The sequence below is a fragment of the Canis lupus genome, chromosome 31 (genome assembly GCF_003254725.2).
Source record: "Canis lupus dingo isolate Sandy chromosome 31, ASM325472v2, whole genome shotgun sequence".
Classification (NCBI taxonomy): Eukaryota; Metazoa; Chordata; class Mammalia; order Carnivora; family Canidae; genus Canis; species Canis lupus.
In genome coordinates this window covers 32,747,882-32,767,837 of record NC_064273.1, presented here as the reverse complement: position 1 = coordinate 32,767,837, position 19,956 = coordinate 32,747,882, and the positions used below count along the sequence as shown (strand labels likewise).

At 43.6% G+C, this 19,956-nt stretch overlaps 1 protein-coding gene across 6 annotated transcripts in view; it reads left to right on the top strand.

Moving 5' to 3' along the window:
* Positions 1–6,827, top strand: part of LOC125754130 (melanoma inhibitory activity protein 2-like) — a 137,269-nt gene extending 130,442 nt beyond the window's left edge. The window contains exon 2 of one of the 6 annotated variants that reach the window (XR_007407592.1): positions 6,046–6,827. Coding sequence is in view for 4 of the 6 variants with exons in the window: in XM_049104663.1 (XP_048960620.1) it covers positions 4,753–5,973 (1,221 nt within the window). In the remaining 2 variants the exon portion in view is untranslated. Of the gene's footprint in view, positions 1–4,752 lie in introns of all 6 variants that reach the window. The other 5 variants (XR_007407593.1, XM_049104663.1, XM_049104662.1 and 2 more) reach the window with 5 other exon arrangements.
* The last annotated feature ends 13,129 nt before the right edge of the window (positions 6,828–19,956 follow it).

The window sequence follows — 19,956 nt, the reverse complement described above, 5'->3', positions numbered from 1 at the left end:
GCTATAGGAAAGTGATAGGGCAGCGAGCACAAAATCAAAACTTTTACAAGTCTACTCCAGTGAGAGGCCTCCAGGCCTGAAAGGCGCTCAGGTAGCAGAGTAGGTGGGACGATGTGGTCTCAGGATCCGCAGGGTCACAGGGAGACTGGGGATGCCTGAGTGCGCAGAGCTCCCAGGCATCAGAGCAGGGAAGCCAGCTGCAATCAGTGAGCCCAGGGGTGGGGTCTTAGCTCGGGGTTGCCTTAAACCATGAACCACAGCACAGTTGGCACCACTGCTCTCTGATCAGGGACCCAGCAAGTGGCAGAACTGGTGAGACCCCCCCGCCTCCTCCCCAGGGAGGATCTGCATAGGTGCACTACAGGAGTCTCCAGCGTTTGGAGACCCGAAATGGAGTCCTGTGCCTGCGATAAAAACACTTGGTCACAGGCTGGGTGAGCATGGAGTAGAGACGGAGACCAAGAAGACAAGAATGATTGACTGCTTTTCCCTGAGGGTGCACAGAAGAGTAGGGCCCCGAGCTTTGGGGCTAGAGATTGGGGGGCTAGCATTCTCATTCTCATCTGTGAAAGCAGCACAGAAAGACTTCAGGGAACCAAAGCCACATAGAGCAATACGGAGCAGATAATTTAGCACGGCCACCTGGCAAGGGTAGTTCAATTCCGCCCGGGGCAAAGACACCTGAGAATCAGTGCAACAGACCCCTCCCCCAGAAGATAAGCAGGAACATCAGCTAAGATCAAGTTCACCGACCATAGAGAACTTCAAAACTCAAGTGCTAGGGGAAAATAGTATATAGAATTCATGTTCTTTTTCCCACACTTCTTTAGTCTTTCAATTTTAATTTCTTTTCAATTTTCCTTTATTAAACCAATTTCTTATTTTATCAACTCTATTTTTAAAAATCTGTTTTAATTTTCATTTTTAGAATTACATTCTATACATTCCTTGTATTTAATTTTTTTAAGATTTTATTTATTTACTTATGAGAGACACAGAGAGAGAGGCAGAGACACAGGCAGAGGGAGAAGCAGGCTCCATGCAGGGAGCCTGACATGGGACTTGATCCCGGGTCTCCAGGATCACATTCTAGGCCGAAGGCGGCACTAAACCACTGAGCCACCCGGGCTGCCCCCTTGTATTTAATTTTATTTTTGAATATATATTTATTTTTTTCTTTACAATTTTGAGATGCAGTTTTTTTCTAACAAACAGACTGAAGTACACCAAGAATCTACTGCGTGATTGTTCTCTTCACGTGTCTGATCACATTCTTTCTTTTTTTCTTCCTCTTCATGTTTTTGTTAAAGTCTTTTAAAACAATCACCTTATGGTTACATCTATTCTTTTAATGTATTTAATTTTATTTTTGTATATCCTCAAGTTTTTCTATCTTTACAATTTTGAGAAATACAATTGTCTAACAAACTTGCCAAAATACGCTCAGGATATAATGTATTATTACTCTGTTCTGTTCACCTGTCTATCTATATTTTCTTTATTTTGTCTTTTTTCTCTTTTAATATTCATTTTTCCAGTTACATTCTAGCCTATTATTGTATTTAATTTTATTTTGGTACATATGTAAGTTTTTCCATTCTTACAATTTAGGGATCTAGTTTTCTAACAAACAAACCAATATACACACAGGATCCAGTGAATTGCTCTATTCTGTACCTGTGTGATTATATTCTATTTTTTACTTTTAATTTAATTTAATTTAATTTAATTTTTATTTTGTTTTTATTTATTTCAGTTTTGAAACCCTTCTGGTTTGCTTGCTATATATTTCTCTGGGGTCACTGTTGCCATTTTAGTATTTTGTTCTCTAAATCATGTATTCCTCTCTGGACAAAAGGACAAGGCAGAAAAACTCATCTGACAAAAGAGAACAAGAGGCTTAAACACTACCAGGGATCTAATATCAGCATATATATAAGTAATAGGGAAACTAGAATTCAGAAGAATGATAAAAACATATCAGCTGGGCTTGAAAAAAGAAGAGAATCCTTTTCTGGAGAAATAAGATGATTAAAGTCTAATCAAGACAAAATCAAAAGGGCTATTAATGAGAGGATTTTAGAAATGGAGACTCTACCTACTAGGATAAATGAGGAAGAAGAGAGAATTAGTGATAAAGAGAATTAGTGATAAAGAATTAGTGATAAAGAAGAAGAGAGAATTAGTGATAAAGAAGGTGAGAGAAAGAGAGATAAACAACTACAGGATCACGAGGGTAGAACTTGAGAGATGAGTGATACCATAAAGTGAAACAATTTTAGAATAACTGGGGTCCCAAAAGAAGAAAGGGAGGCAAAAGGTATAACTGGAGGAAGTTATACCTGAGAACTTCCCTAAATAGGGGAAAGAAACAAGCATTCAAGTCCAGGAGACACAGAGAACACCCCTCCCTCTTCCCCCTCACCAACCCCCCCCCCACCTCAAAATCAATAAAAATAGGTCAACACACTGAAAGCAGCTCAGGACAAGAGGACCTTAACCTATAAGGGTGGAAACATTTGACTGGCAGCTATCTAGCCACAAAGACTTGACAGGCCAGAAAGGACTGGCAGGATACATTCAGGTGCTAAATGAGAAAACACAGGATCATAGGGGGAAGAGAGGAAAAAATAAAACTTAATAGACTTAATCAGAGTGACAAACCATAAGAGACTCTTAATTATAGGAAAAAACTGAGGATTGCTGGAGAGGAGTTTGGGGGGAATGGGGTAACTGGCTGATGGACATTAAGGAAGGCACATGATTGGAAGAGCTATGGATGGTAACTCCAACTGAAGAATAACTGAACCCTACATGTGAAACTAATGATGTACTATATGATTGCTGATTGAATTAAAATCAAAAAGTAAAAAAAAAAAAAAGAAAGCTGCTTATCATAAAGACATTTGCCATTTGTTAAAAAAAAAAAAAAAGACTGAAGCAAATGGACACTTCTGTTCCTTGTGCCTTCGAAACATCTTGTTTCAGGCTGGACACAGATTCAGTCACCTGAAAGAAAGTCTCTGTCTGGTCCAGGAACGTTAGACCTGCTGAATGGGATGAGACAATAGGGCAGCTCTTTCCCTATCTCTTAGATATGGAAGACATTTGCTGGAGATAGAAGGCACTTTTTCCTCCCAAGTAAAGTTGATGCTGAGTGCTCTTGGCTAACTTAATGAGGGAGACAAAACCTGAAGGGCAGAGTATTTGTGGAATGGGAGAGCTGCAGGAAGACACTAACTCCCAGGCACAGACCACACTGTTCCCCCTCACATCCTGCTGGACAACATCAAGTGAGATGCTACAGGTGGGCTTTTCAAAGGCAATCCCACCAAGTTCTCAGGTTCATGACATAATAGTACTAACAGTAAATCCCAAGGCTCTGTCATCCACTGACAAAAAACCCCCAGAACTCTGGCCATGCCACCAAAGGGTAAAACCCTGGGAAGCTGTGTGAGTGACTGTGTCCTGAGCGAGGTTTTAAAGGGTCCTCTATCCATTTCTATGGTGACAAATCAAGTGGGGTCCCTCATCCAGGTATCAGGGATAGCTCCTGGAATGTCAGGCAATTCCTACCCCTCCAGAGCAACTAGGCTGCTCGTGGGTTCCCAAGGATCCCAAACTCTCAGGGGAGGAGGAAATGCTGCTGGCCACCCAAGGTCCCTTCTGGGTGACAGGGGTTGTATGCATGGCCCCATGAGTGGAAGAGACCGGGTCACTGTGTTATCCTGTAGCAGAGTCACCTCCCTGCAGGAATACTTGCAGTGAACAAAGATAGGCTGGCCCCACAGAGTCCATGAAATTCTAGACCCTGCCAGTTCCTAAGAGTTTTTAGGATGGGAATCCTGGAGTCTTAGTTAGTAGCTCTAGGGACACCTGGTTCTCAGCCCTGCAGTGACCAGCTTGCCCACAGGAACCACACCAATAAGGGAGGAAGCCTCAGGGGAGGGAGATCCCTGGGACCTTTGCAGACAGGACCAGGAGTCCCAGCCTCAGAAAGAGGAGTGGGGTTGCCTGGAGGAAGAGGCCCTAACACTCTGCCCTGACTTCTCTTGTCCCCAGAAAGGAATAGGGCCTGGCCTTGCCTTGACCCCCTAGATTCCCTGGAGGGAATGGATGCCTCAGCTCCCAGGGGACGTGGGTGCCTCAGCTCCAGGCTGGGATCCATCCTCGCACCTCCCCCAATGCTTGTGTGACTGAGATCACGTTCTCCTTCAGAGCAGTTAGGGAGAACTGTTTTCAAGATCCTGCTGGGCTCCCCTCCCCCAACCAACTGACATGCCCTGGTTGCCTGGAACTTGTTTACTTTAGAGATGGAACTCTCCACAGGGTTCTGAGTGGGCAGTTGTGGCCCACAGGACCCTGGCACTCGGAGCCAGAGCTATGGAGCTCTACACAGCCTTGGAGGGCCCGGCTTCGGCCACCGGATCCACTTTCCAGCTGGTCCTGGAGTGCCTGTGGCAAGCGCTGCTGGTGATTACTGGCAGCTGGGGACACAGCCCATGTGGCCCTGTGTTTCCCTGGGCCATGCTGCTGTGTACCGTGGGGCTGGTTTTCCTCGTGAAGAGACGACTCACTCCCCGAAGAGGGAAGGCCCTGGGCAGAAGGTGCTCTGACCCCCATGGAGTCTGTGGAGCCCCCAGTGAGAAGAGAGCGGCCACCACACAGACAGATGACGCCCACAGGCCTCCCAGGGGGGAGGTCAGCCCGCCCAGGTCACAAATCCTGTGCTTGTTGGCATTTAATAGAAACCTGGACACGCTGTTACTTTGGAACACTCTCAACTTTGTGAAGATGGCACAGAAGAGACGTCTTCAACGTCCCAAAGTTCCTGGGGACAAACCCATCCTAAGATCCTCAGAGGAGGCTGGGGACCAATTGCTGAGCGAAGCCCAGAAGGATGTGAGGGAGAACGTTCACTTTCCAGAAAGTCCAGATCTGCTCCACAGTGAAATTTCGAGATGCAGGCAGAGAGGACAGGACAAGGAGCGAGAAGAAAGGCTGGAGCAGGGGGAGGCAGGCATGGAGCCGGTCCCGAGAGGTCCAGCCAGCCGGTCCCCACCCAGTGTAGACCCGGGCCTGCAGGCCGTCCCCTCGCCCCACCTCCCTGCGAAACTAGGGGGGGCCGAGAACAGGGGGGTCCAGCCAAAGAGAGAAGCAGGACGTGGTGATCACCCCGTCCAGCGGGCAGCCGTTGACCTGAAGGCTGGCCCTGACGGTGGCGGCCTCAGTGTGTCCCCTCGACGACCCAAAGGGGAGCCTGGGGACAGAGCCACACAGCCTCGGGCAGAAAGGCCAGAGATCCCAGAGCTCGTCCGACAAATACACAGTCTCCAAACCCGGGAGGCCTCTTTGCAGGCACAAAATTCCCAGCTTGAGAGTCAGATTCAGCAGCTGAAGCTCACCCTTCAGAAGCAGGAGGACGAACAGGACCAACACACCCGGCAACTTCACCGCCAATTGTTTCAAAAGAAAGCTCAGTGCCTGGCGGTAGAGAAGCGCCTGGCCGGCCTGTATAGAGACCTCAACCGCACCTACCAGGTTTGCAACCTCCACAAGAAGATCGCCCAGGACCTGGCTCAGGAGCTGGAGAGAACCATGGCCCACTATCACCAGGAGGTCCTCTTCCATCAGGACAGGGCCGCCAAAGGCTGGGAGGCAGCTGCGTCCAGCGAGAGAAAGTTCCAGCAGCTGAAGCAAGAGAATGCCCGCAAGAGGCAGAGGCTGGCCGTGTTGGAGAGGACCTGCCGGCCTTTCCCGACTGGCCCCCCTGCTCCTCCCGCAGCCCCCGGAGGCTGGCAAGTGTGCGGGGGGGCCCCGGGGTGGTCAGGCCCCCAGGAAGGAGGAAGGTCGCACTGGGAGGGCACAGGGATCCCGGGCCCCTGCGGGTGGGACGGGGCTCGGGGCAGCTGGGTCCTGAACAGCCACCCCCCCGGCACAGCCCCGGCCTGGAGTTCTGCACACCAGGCCTGATGCCCTCTCTCCAGCGAGGCTGCTCTTGCTCAGCTCGGGCCACAGTCATGCTGAGCACGACAGCATTATGACCTTCCTGCTGTGCTGTGGCCCAGAGCTTGGTTACTAGTCTCCTAAGTATGTAGGTTCCCCATCGGATGCTTTAGAGTTCTATACTATAGGTGTGATATTTTGATTTTAATTAATCCACTATGACTTACCACATCCCTTAAGGTTGACGAGGAGAGAGATGTTCAAAACAAGACCACTTCTGGGTGCTAGGACGGGTTCATGTACAGAAGTAACTCAATATTTATGTGAATCAAATGTGGTTGGTTTTAAAAAAAGAGAGAGAGAGAGTAAAAAAAACAACATACCACTGAAACTACGTATAATTGTTAATGTAGTCCTAAATTTGTATTTTAGTCCTAAATTCAAATTTTAGTCCTAGATTCAAATTCTAGTCCTAAATTCATATTTTAGTGTTAAATCTATATTTTAGTCCTAAACTCATATTGCAGCCCTATTCATATTTTAGTACTAAATTCAAATGTAGACCAAAATTCATGCTTTAGTCTTAAATTCAAGTTTTAGTCACAAATTCGTATCTTAGTTCTAAATTACTATTATAGTCCTAAATTCATATTTTAGTCTTCAATCACATTTTATTCCTAAAATCTTATTGTTTAGTTATAAATCATAGGATTAATTCAGTCCTAATTGTATAGATAAAAAACTTAAGAGTTTGCAATAATTTCTTGTTCTGTAATTTCTTTTCGTAAACTTTGTTTAGCTTAAGATAGTTTGTTGTAAAAAAAAAAAAAAAAAGATACCATTTGTTGTTTCACATTGGTGAATTGGATGCAGTCCCAATTGCTAAGCTTTCTCCTCATGGCAAACACACACTCCCCTGCCCCTGGGTGTGCACGTACACACCCCCGATGCAGAATCTAGACACCCTCATCTGCTCTGTGAGTCCCAGAAAATGTAAAACCAGAGTGGAAAATTGTAAACATTGCTTATTGATAAATAAATAACAGGAAAGAAAAACCGTGTGTGTTTACTGTGTGAATAGAGGACAGACTCCCGGATCTTATTCCCAGGGAGCAGAGGCCCTCGTGTCCCAGCACAGACCCCAGGCAGGGGCTCTCCCCCCACAAGGAGCAGAGGAGACAGAGGCCAGGGGACAGTCCCGAGCTGTGGCAGGGAGGAGGCCAGGACCCGGGAGGGGGCCCCCGGCCTCCAGGAGCAGGGGTGCTGGTCCCAGCCCTGGGCCTGCAGGGAGGAGAGGGAGGTGGCCCCGCTGAGCCCCATGGGGGGCTGTCCCAGGAACGGGGAGATGTGCCCCTCTGTCATCCAGTCCCCCTGGGACGGCGGGAGCAGGGCAGCCACCCTGGGGCCGGGGAGAGCAGCAGGAGAGTCAGCCTCTGGCACAAAGCAGGCACACAGGGGTCCAGACTGATTTGGAGAAGGACCAGCGCCCGGGACTCCGTGGATCCAACGTGTGTGTGTGTGTCACTGTCTCATCTGCGCCCACATGTGCAGTGAGCATCCAGCAGCTTCTCCGATGGCTTTGGTGCTGGTGGAGTGGGTGGGGTGCGTGTGGGATGGAAGCCACAACCCAGGGAGGCCCGTGGACCCCCGAGCTTTCCTCCTAGTGACTGGCGAGGCCGAGGAATCAAGAACAAAGTGACAAGGAGAATTGTCTGCCTTGCAGAGAATTCCCAAAGGGTGGTGGCTAGCGGGGTCAGGGGCCACACCCGGAGGGACATTCAGGCTGAGATGCAGGAGACAGGAGGTGGGGGGGGAGGGGCAGAGGTTCCAGGCAGAGAGCCCAGGAGTAGAGAGGCTGAGGGCTGTGCTCCTGGGGCGGGGAAACAAGGCAGTGGGGACAGGGCAGGGGGCAGGGGGCAGGGGGCAGGGAGCAGGGCCACTGCACACACTTCTCCCCAATGCAGGGTAGAGACACCAGGGGAGGGTGTAGACCTGGGACAGGGGGTGCTGGCTGGGCACGTGTGTGATGTGTGTTCTACAGAGATCTCCCTAGATGTCAGGCCAGGGGAACCTGGGGAGCGGGAGGGAGGGCTAGATTGTGGGAGGGGACTCTCAGGGTCTTCATGGAGCCCTGGAGGTTGGCACTATGGTGAACTCAGGGACAAGATCCAGGCCTTTCTGACCCAGCAATGACTGCCTGCATTTGTGACCCAGGCTTCCTCCTGGTCCTTGGAATCCTGGTCCTGGGGCCACAGATGCCCTGAGAGTCCTAGGGCTGAGTCCTGAAGGGGCTGCACATGCCTGGCAATCCTCTGCCCTAGGCATCTCTGCAGGGCCCGGAGGGAAGAGGGAAACTGGTCCTGACTGAATCCCCCAACCTCAGACTCCCAGAAATAACATCCAGGTCTGTAGGGGAGGGTCCTCATGGATGCTCACATTCTTCCTGACGGCACTTCTGTGCCAGCGCCCCCATACCAGCCTCTGATCAACTACCTTTGCACCTACTCCCTGGTGCAGTTTCATCGTTCGTTTCAATGGTGAGTGTTTTGGGGCTGGTTTCATATTTGAATCCTAAAGTCAGAGAAACAAAATCTGGTAATGAGAATATTTGTAAGACTAAAGCAAATGAGAGATAAAAGGAAGATGGTGTGAGAATAGGGACCCTCATTTCATCTGGTTCCTTGAATTCAGGTGGATAGCTTTCAAATCATTCTGAACACATGTGAATACATTCTGAGGTGTAAGAAAAGAATTGCTGCACACCTACAAATAGAAAAGTGACCACTTTCTGCAAGGCAGAGGGAGCAGAGAAGTGAATCCAAGACAATACATTGGGAGACAAACCCCAGGGGGAAGGACCTCCATCAGCCAGTTTCAGGAGAGTGATAGAGCAGGAAACTAAAAATCTGAACTTTTAGAAGTCTAGTCTGGTGAGGGACCTTCTGGCCTGAGAGGCACTCAGGAGGCAAAGTGGGTAGAATTCTAGGTGGCACAGTGTGGTCTCAGGATCCTTGTGGTCACAGAAGACTGTGGGTACCCAAGTGTAGCAGGGAAGCAGACTGCAGTCAGCAAGCCCAGGAGTGGGCTTTCAGCTTGGGATTATCATAAACCAAATCAGTTTATGATCAGGTGACTGCTCTGACAGCAGGGCCCCAGCAAGTGCAAGAACCACAGGGAGACCCTCCTGCTTCTTCCTGTGAGGAAAGGCGTGGGTATGAGCCCCCAGGAGTCTGCAACTGTGGAGCCTCAAAGCGGGGATCATGTGTCTTAGATAAAAAGACTTGGTCATAGGCTTGGTGAACACAGAGTGCACCTGGATACCAGGGAGACAAAGTGTTTGAATGCCTTTCCTTGAGGGTGCACTGAAGAGTGGGGCAGGCAATCTTTCAGGTCTGGGACTGGCGATCAGGGTGCTAATGTTTTTATTTCCATCCTCTATATCGGCAAGGAAAGTTTTCAATAAACAAAACCCACATAGAGTAACCAAGAGTCACTTACATTGAGCCTGGCACCCTGGCAAGGATGGTGCAGTTCCATCCAGGCAAAGACACCTGAGAATCAATGAAACAGGCCCTTCCGCCAGAAGACCAGCAGGAACATCCAGCTAATACCAAATTTATTGGTTGCACAGAATTGAAAAACTCCAATACTAAGGGAATATAGTATATTGAAATTGAGGGGTGTTTTTTTTTTCTTCTGGTTGTTCAGTCATAGTTTAAAATTTCCTTTTTCTTTTTTTCTTTTTTCCTTTTCAACTAGTATCTTCTTATGTCAATTCTTTTTTTAAAGATGTTTTTAATTTTTACATTTTCATTATATATACATATATTCTTCATGTTTGGCTTCCTTTCATTGTATTCTATTTTATTTTGGTATATATATAAATTTTTCTTTCTTTTCAGTTTTGGAATCTAGTGTCTTCTAACAACCAGACCAAAATACACCCAGGACTTGGAGTATCACCCTGTTTTGCCCACCTGCTTAATTATATTCTCTCGTTTTCCTTTTTTGTTTTTGTTTTTTTATTTCTGACCTTTTCTAATTTGTCTAGTGTATATTTCATTGTAGTCTTGGTTGATATTTTTGTATTTTGTTCAACTATTCTTCTCTAGACAAAAAGAAAATCCCCATAAAAAAGAATAAGATGCAGTGCTGACTGTCAGAGACTTAATAAATAGGGATATTAGTAAAATGTCAGAGCTAGAATTCAGAATAATGATGATAAAGATACTAGCTGGGCTTGAAAAATGCATAGAAGACACTAGAGAATTCTTTTCTGGAGGAAAAAAGAATTAAAATCTCATCAGGTTGAAATCAAATGAGCTATGAATGAGATGCAATTAAAAAAGGAGGCTATTACTGCTAGGATATATAAAAGAGAAGAGAGAATCAGTGATATGGAAGATAAATTTATGGAGAATAGAGAACCTGAGGAAAAGAGAGATACTGGATCACATGGGTAGGACTCAAGAGATCAGTGATACCATAAAATGAAACAGTATTAAAATATTTGGGGTCCCAGAAAAGGAGAAAGGGAGGAGCAGAGGTCATACTGGAACAAATTATAGCTATGAACTTCCTAAATCTGGGAGAGGAAATAGACATTCAAGTCAAGGAGCCACAGAGACTGCTCTCAAAATCAATAAAAATACGTCAACACCCTGACATATACCACTGAAGATTGCAAATCTTAGATACAAAGAGAAAACCTTGAAAGTAGCTCAGGACAAGAGGTCCTTAACCTACAAGGGTAGTAACACAGAGTGGGCAGCAGACCTGTCCACAGACACCTGGCAGGCCAGAGAGGACTGACAGGATATATTCAGGGTTCTAAATGAGAAAAATATACAACAAAGAATACTTTATCCAGTAAGGCTGTCATTCAAAATAAGGGGGGGAGGGATAAAAAGAGTTTCCAGGATAAATAGAAATTAAAGAATTTGTGATCACCAAAAAACAAGAAATATCAAAAGGAATCCTTCAAGCAAAGGGAGGGCCTAAAACAGACCAGAAAGGAACAGAGATAGTATGCAGAAACAGTGACTTTATAGGTAATACGAGGGCATAGAATTCATATCTATCAATAGTTATTCTGAATGCAAATGGGCCAAATGACCCAATCAAAAGACACTGGGTATCAGATTGGATAAAAAAGCAAGACCTGTACATATGCTGTCTGCAAGAGATACATCTTAGACCCCAAGATACCTCCAGATTTAAAGTGAGGGGTGTGGAAAACGATTTCTCATGCTAATGCACCCCAAAAGAAAGCTGGGCTGGCAATCCTTCTTCTCAGACAAATTAGATTATAAAATGAAGAACATAATATGAGATGAGGAGGACACTATATCATAATTAAAGGGTCTGTGCAACAAGAAGATCGAAAAATTGCAAATATTTATGCCAACATGGGAGCAGCCAACAATATAAACCAATTAATAACAACATTAAAGAAACACATTGATAATAATACAATAAGGGTAGGGGATGTTAACACTCCACTCCCCACAATGAACAGATCAGCTAAACAAAAGATCAACAAGGAAACAAGGGCTTCTAATGACACACTAGACCAGATTGACATCACAGATATATTCAGATCATTCCATCCTAAAGCAATGGAATCCACATTCTTCTCAAGTGCACATGTAACATTCTCCAGAAGAGATCACATGCTGGGTCACAAGTAGAGTCCCAACTGGTACCAAAAGATTGGGATCATTCTTTGCATATTTTCAGGTCACAATGCTTTGAAACAGGAACTCAATCACATAAGGAAATTTGGAAGGAACTCAAATACATGGAGGTTTAAGAGCATCCTACTAAGGAATGAATGGGTCAACTAGGTAATTAAAGCATTAAAAAATTATGCAAACAAATGAAAAGGATAACACAACTGTTCAAAATCTTTGGGATGCAGCAAAGGCAGTCCTAAGAGAGTAGTATATAGCAATACGACCTTTCTTATAAAACAAGAAAGGTCTCCAAAATACAACACCTAAAGGAGTTGGGGAAAGAACAGCAAATAAAGGCTAAATCCACCAGGAGAAGAGAATTCATAAAGATGAGAGCAGAAATCAATGAAATAGAAACCAAAAGAACTGTAGAACAGATCAACAAAATAGCAGCTTGTTCTTTTGAAGAATTAATAAGATTCATAGACCCCAGGCCAGATTTATCAAAAAGAAAAGAGGGGCAGCCCAGGTGGCTCAGCAGTTTGGCACTGTCTTCGGCCCAGGACATGACCCGGGAGACCCGGGATTGAGTCCTGCATCGGGCTCCCTGCATGGAGCCTGCTTTTCCCCTGCTTGCGTCTCTGCTTCTCTTTCTCTCTGTATCTCCTATGAATAAAAAAACAAAACAAAAAAGAAAAGAAAAGAAAAGAAAAAGAAAAAAGACACAAAAGAATAAAATCATGAATAAAAGAGGAGAGATCTCAACCAAAACTAAAGAAATACAAACAATTATAAGAACATACCATGAGCAACTTTATGCCAACAAATTTGTCAATCTGGAAGAAATGGATGCATTCCTAGAGATGCATAAACTATAAAAATTAAAACAGGAAGAAATAGAAAACCTAAAGGACCCATAACCATCAAGAAAACTGAAGCAGTCATCAAAAATCCCCCAACAAACAAGAATCCAGGACCAGATGACTTCCAAGGGGAATTCTAGCAAACCTTTAAGGAAGAATTAATTTCTATTCTTCTGACTCTGTTTCAAAACTTAGAAATGGAAGGAAAACTTCCAAACCCATTCTATGAGGCCAGCATTACCTTGATTCCAAAACCAGACCAAGACTCCACCAAAAAGGAGAATTACTGACCGATATCCCTGATGAAGATGGATGCAAAAATTCTCACCAAAATACCAACCAATAGGATCCAAAGAGACATTAAAAGTGGGATTTATTCCTGGGCTGCAAGGGTGGTTCAAGATCCGCAAATCAGTCAATGTGATACACTACATATATAAAATAACAGACAAAAAAAATTATAATCCTCTCATAAGATGCTGAAAAAGCATTTGACAATGCACAACATTCCTTCTTGATTACAACTCTTCACAGTGTAGGAAACATACCTTAATATCACAAAGCCATATATGAAAATCCCACAGCAAATACCATTTTCAATGGAGAAAAACTGAGACTTACTCCCCTAAGGTCATGAACATGGCAGGGATGTCCATTGTCACTTCTATTCAGTATAGTACTAGTAGTCCTAGCCTCAGGAATCAGACAACAAAAAGAAAAAGAAGACATCTGAATTGTAAAGAAGAAGTCTAGCTCTCATTCTTCACAGATGACAGACTAGTCTATGTAGAACACCCAAAAGACTCCACCCCAAAATTGTTTGAACTTATCCAGGAATTCAGCAAAGTGGCAGGATATAAAATCAGTGCGCAGAAATCAGTTGCATTTATATATAGTAACAAAGAGGCAGAAGAAAGAGAATTAAGGAATCAATCCCACCTAAAACTGCATGAAAAAAACCATAAGATACCTAGGAATAAACCTAACAAAAGATGTAAAGTATCTGTGCTTGAAAAAATCCAGAACACTTATGAAAGAAATTGAGGAAGACACAAAAAAATGGAAAAATGTCTCATGCTCATGGACTGGGAGAACAAATATTATTAAAATGTCTATGCCTCATACATTGTATAGAATGTACAATCTAGACATTCGATGCAATCCCTGCTAAACTGCCATTGACAGTTTTCACAGAGCTGGAACAAATAATCCTAAAATTTGTATGGAACCAGAAAAGACCCTGAATAGCCCAAGGAACGTTGAAAACGAAAAACAAGGCTGGTGCCATCACAATACTGGACTCAACTTTCGTTGGACACGGAGGCTCCTTCCACAGTTTGGCTATCGTGGCCATTGCTGCTATAAACATCGGGGTGCAGGTGTCCTGGCGTTTCATTGCATTTGTATCTTTGGGGTAAATCCTCAACAGTGCAATTGCTGGGTCGTAGGGCAGGTATATTTTTAACTCTTTGAGGAACCTCCACAATAGAATATTACTCAGCTATTAGAAATGACAGATACCCACCATTTTCTTCAACGTGGATGGAACTGGAGGGTATTATGCTGAGTGAAGTAAGTCAGTTGGAGAAGGACAAACATTATATGTTCTCATTCATTTGGGGAATATAAATAATAGTGAAAGGGAATATAAGGGAAGGGAGAAGAAATGTGTGGGAAATATCAGAAAGGGAGACAGAACGTAAAGACTGCTAACTCTGGGAAACGAACTAGGGGTGGTAGAAGGGGAGGAGGGCGGGGGGTGGGAGTGAATGGGTGACAGGCACTGGGGGTTATTCTGTATGTTAGTAAATTGAACACCAATAAAAAATAAATTAAAATAAAAAAATAAATAAAAAAATAAAAAAAACAATACTGGACTCAAGCTTTATGACAAAGGCTTAATTATCAAGACAGTACGGTACTGGCAGAAAAACACACACATAAATCAGTGGAACAGAATAGGGAATCCAGAAATGGACCCTCAAGTCTATGGTATTGTAATCTTTGACAAATCAGGATTGACTATCCAATGGAAAAGAGTAGTCTCTTCAACACATGGTGTTGGGAAATGGACAGCCACATGCAGAAGAATAAAACTGAACCATTCCTTACACCACACCCAAAAATAGACTCAAAATGGATAAAAGATCTAAATGTGAGAAAAGAATTCATAGAAATCCTAGAGGAAAACACAGACAGCAACCTCTGTGGCCTTGGCCTCAGAAACTGCTTCCTAGGCACATCTCCAATGACAAGGGAAACATAGGCAAAAATCAACTCTTGGGACTTCATCAAGATAAAAAGCTTTTGCACAGAAAAGGAAACAGTGGACAAAGCCAAAAGACAACTCACAGAATGGTAGAAGATATTTGCAAATGTCTTATCAGATAAAGGGCTAGTATCCAAAATCTATGAAGAACTTTTCAAACTCAACAACCAAGGGACAAATAATCCAGCTAAGAAATGGGCAGAAGATGTGAACAGACATTTCTCCAAAGAAGACAGAAATGACCAACAGACACATGAAAAAAAAAATGTTCAATATCACTCAGCATCAGGGAAATACAAATCAAAACCACAATTAGATACTACCTCACACCAGCCAGAATGGCTAAGCCTAACAAGTCAGGAAACGACAAATGTTGGCAAGGATGGGAAGAGAGGAGAAGCCTCTTACACTGTTGGTGGGACTGAAAACTGATACTGGCACTCTGGAAAACAGTATGGAGGTTCCTCAAGAAACTGAAAATAGAGCCATCCTAATACCTAGCAATTGCATTACTGGATATTTACCCCAAAGATACAAATGTAGTAATCTGAAGGGGCACCAGCACCCTAGTATCTATAGTAGCAATGTCCACAATAGACAAACTATGGAAAGAGCCCGGATGTCTATCAATCTATGAATTGACAAAGAACATGTGACATACACACACATTCACACCCACAGTGGAATACTACTCAGCCACCAAAAATGAAATATTTTCATTTGCAACAATGTGGTTGGAACTAGAGGATATTTTGCTACAGGAAATAAGTCAGTCAGAGAAAGAATTATCATATGGTGTCACTTATATGTGAAATTTAAGAAACAAATAGAGGATCATGGGAAGCAGTGGGGGGGGGATAAAACAAGACTTAAACAGAGGGAGGAAAAACATAAGAATCTTAATCATAGGAAACTGAGGGTTACCGGAGGGGGACTGTGGGTGGGTTGATGGGGTAACTGATTGATGGACATTAAGGAAGGCACATTATGTAATGATCACTGGGTATTACATAAGATTGTTTAATCATAGACCTTTACCTCTGAAACTAATACATTATATGTTAATTAATTGAATTTAAACAAAAAAGGTATAAATAAGTTATGAATAAATTAAAGAACAAAAGAATCAGGTGTTAATGTAGGAAAGAGATTCAATTTTAAGTACTAACTATTGTCAACTATTTTCCACATATAATTTTTATTCCTCTAATCATATCCTGAGTTATCAGGCAAATTGATACTTACTGATTAAGAAGAATAAGCTACCACATTTGACAAAATGTCATGGCCCACTATCTTGAAAAGAATATGCATTTGAAAAGAAAAGAATATGCATTTGATTAATAAATAACGATTAATGATCTTTGTTTAAAAAATCAGTGTACTTCCTCTATATTCAAAACATTTTATATAAATCAGGAATTTCTTTCCTCAACACCTTACAACGTTTGACATTGGACAAAACATGCAAATAAGTCAAAGCAGGTCTATATGCCTAATTTCTGGACCTCAGGACCCCACCCAGGATTTCAAATCACCCTTGGACCTCCTTTTGCAGCAGATCAAGTGCTTCAGTGTTCTCCGAGCAGATAGGAAATGGACCATTACCATGGGCAACCGTCAGATGGGCACCTGAAACAATTGCATCTTGGACTCTTACTCCATGCTCTCCCTTTTGACACTTACTTCATTAATTCTATAAATACTTATTGAACACTATGGCCAAATTGACTGACTTACCATGGCACATATGCAAAACAAGTAGTTTTTGTATGTTTCCAAGTGGTTGTTGTTGGGAGTGACAGGTACTTTGGCATTTATTTTAAATTTCATACTCTCCCTTCCCACCAACTTCCCCTGAGATCAGCCCCTTCCTCTGCCCAGTAAAGAATCAAGCACCTGGCATAGTAATTGAGGAGGAATCTAGCAATGAATTTTCTTGACTGATTTTTGTCGTTGAGTAGAACTCCAAGACATTTGTGTGGGGTAAGCACTGCTGTTTTACACACAGAGATGTTGAATAAAGATAGATTCCCTTAGCTCACTAGACATGCTAGCTTAATAAATGCTCAAAATTGTCTCTTATTCTAAATGCTAACTTCACATTTCCCTCTTCTACATATACATTAGTTTACAAGAATGAATCCCAAAGATGAAACAAATGTACTTCCCTGAATGGTGAGAATCAATAGTCATTCTACTACATTTAGATGTCTGTTTGGCCATTTTTATTTGATATGAAAAGATCAATATTAATATCCCATAAACATGTGTAATTCTGTACCCAGTGGCATTTATTTTCAGTATGAAGAGCATGCTTCTGCAAAAAGCTGGCATGTTCATGAATAAACTCCTCTCAAGAGCTGCACCCAACCTCTCCACTAACCTGCAGACAGCCTTCCATCCCAGCGCGCTCTCTGGAAAGGCCTTTAATACTGCAGATAAGTGGAGTAGAAGAATGCCTGGAAATGCTCAAGGCTGCATCAGGCAAATAGTTTTGTGCTGGCTTAATAGCTGGAAGACAAGTAGCTGATGTACAATTCTTTGGCCACAACAACAAAGTGTAACTAGAAGGTCCATTGACTTCTATGCTTCCAAGAGACACAAAAAAGGGAGAGGGACATTTTTAAATAATAAATGCAAGTTATGTGTAAATAACATAATGAGCACATTTTTTAAATTGAAGGAACTAAAAGCTGGCACCAGGATCTTCTCAATAATAGAGTGATGACATTAACTTACTTTTTCAGTCCTTTGCATTCCTTGTAGACCCACTCTCATTCTTACAACAACCATATGAGGATAGTACAGGCTTTATTATCCACAAACATAGATGAAGAATCTTGGATTTCAGACATAGTAAATGATGTCTGTGGCTATAATGTTAGTAAGCCATTGTGCATGAGCCCTAAAGCCCCAACATTTTCCTTTAGGTAGGAGTTTGAGATAGCCGGCCCTGGAGAAGTTGTTTCATTCTCTCTCCCTGCGAATGACAGCTTTGCTCAATTACAGTTCATTAACACCAAGTAGTGTTTAAAAAGGCAGACCTGGCCAGTAGTAAGATGAAAGATGCCATCAGCAGAGGGTAGGAAGTAGCAGCCCACTTGGACTGAGGATACACAGACTGGGAGGTATTCAGAGTCATCAGAAATCAGAGGAGTCAGTGGGTAGGAAATGCAGACTGCCAGCAAGGCTATATGAGATAATGAGGGGCTGGAGAAAGCAGTCCACCAATAACCAGAGTTGTGATTGTTAGGTGACAACAAAGATTGAAACGTGATGAGTGGGGTCTCGCATTTTACTGGGGTGAAGTAAGGATTTTGTGATGGCTGTTGCTATTGTATCTGCCCATGTCCAATGCAGAAAAGACAGGGATGAATCTGGCTCATGGGATTCCAGGTGGTACTACTGACCTTACTGTACATGCTGGGAAGAGGCTGGCAGCACATGCCCAGCTCAAGGAAGCACACTCTTCCAGAAGCTTGGGTAGTGAAGTGCGTCTCTGAACACCATCAGGATTGAGTCACCTGGACCCCCTCTGGATGGGTAAATCAGCGCTCAGGCACAGTGGCCTCATTCCCTTTCCTAGAAGGGAGTTTTGCCAAGGCTTGGAAGCCACCAAACTTTCCTCAGGGAAACAAGGCTCATGGGAGAAGTTGTCCAAAACTGGGGATGTGGACTCCCTTGGGGGCTGAAGTCATGTTAGGCTAGGGCAGGCACATTTGGGGAGGTGGTGGTGTATGGAGATGATCACATCACAAAACCTGTGACCCTGGGAAGCTAAGTGAAAGAGACGAAGAAAGCATCCATGGGTGAAACTGGCACTGAGGGGGTGGGGTGGTCTGTTCTTGCAGATCCAGGAGGCCCACACTGCAGAAGTCACCTTCCTTGACCCTTTTCACGGGAAAGCATTGTTCCCATTTTCATGACCTACTGCTTACAGTTCCGCCTGTTTCCCACTCGGTCCACTACTAACCTTCTCTTTTGACTGGGGCTGCTGGTAATGGACCCAGAACATCCACTTAGCAATTACTTAGCACGTGCTCAGCAAATAGTTCTCCTCCATTGTTTTCTGTTTCCTTGAGAAGGAAAGTTTTTAATCCCTCTTCTTTGCCCCTATTAGGCAGGATCATGCCAAATAGAATCTTCTAGCTATCATTCCTAACTATAATTTGCAGAAATGATATTGAAACAGAACTTAATCAAAACATAAACATGGGCATATCCTTCACCTTCTTCCTTTTTTGGTTAATCTCTTAGCTAACATTATTGATGAGCCTACTGATTGAGATCCACATCCATGTGGATGTGGCAACAGATCTTGATTATCTAGAAAATCTCTTAAAAGACACCATTATTAAGTAGATGTTTTTCTCTTCCATCTTAGGATCAAGAAGGAAATGACAAAACAAGATGATACATCACATTTTGGTTAAATATGGGTTTTCTGCCATCGTGGTTTTAGCTGTGGTCTCCAGAGTACGGCAGACACACATGAATTGATCTATTCAAGTTGGCAATAGAAATATTTGTATTTTTTTGTACTGGAAAAAAATATGCTTTATTAATATTATATATATATGGATTGAAATGTGGCATTTTTAATCCCACCAAATGCCTGTAGGCTTCTCCGTAATTCCCAGCCTCCCTTGCAGTTACATTGGAGTCATGTGACTAGCATCTGGCAGATGGGACTGGCCAGGGATGCCTGATCACAGTCTTCTCTTGACTATTACAGTGATCCCAGAGGCAAAGCAATAGCATAGGAAAGGTCTGCCTGAACCACAGTAGTCTTTCTGCAAAGTGAGAAGCAAACTTTCATTTTGTGAGACCCAGAGGCTACTTGTTAACATGGCATAGCCTGCCTCCCTGACTAGCACAGCCTGCCTTCTGAGTGAAAGCCAGATTCTCATGTGTCACATGCAGTACGCAAGATGTCCTGAGGGCACAAGCATGTTGTACTAAAACACCAAAGGTCTTCTTTCATTACCTTTATTTTATTTTTTTTAAGTGGGCTCAATGCCTAGTGTGGAGCCCAACACGGGGCTTGAACTCATGACCCTGAGATCAAGACCTGAGCTTACACCAAGAGTCAGACAGTTAATATCTGAGCCACCCAGGCACCCCTCTTTCATTACTTTAATACCATATATCACACGATATTGCATTTATACATAGCTAGGTGAAGGCAGGGACTATATTA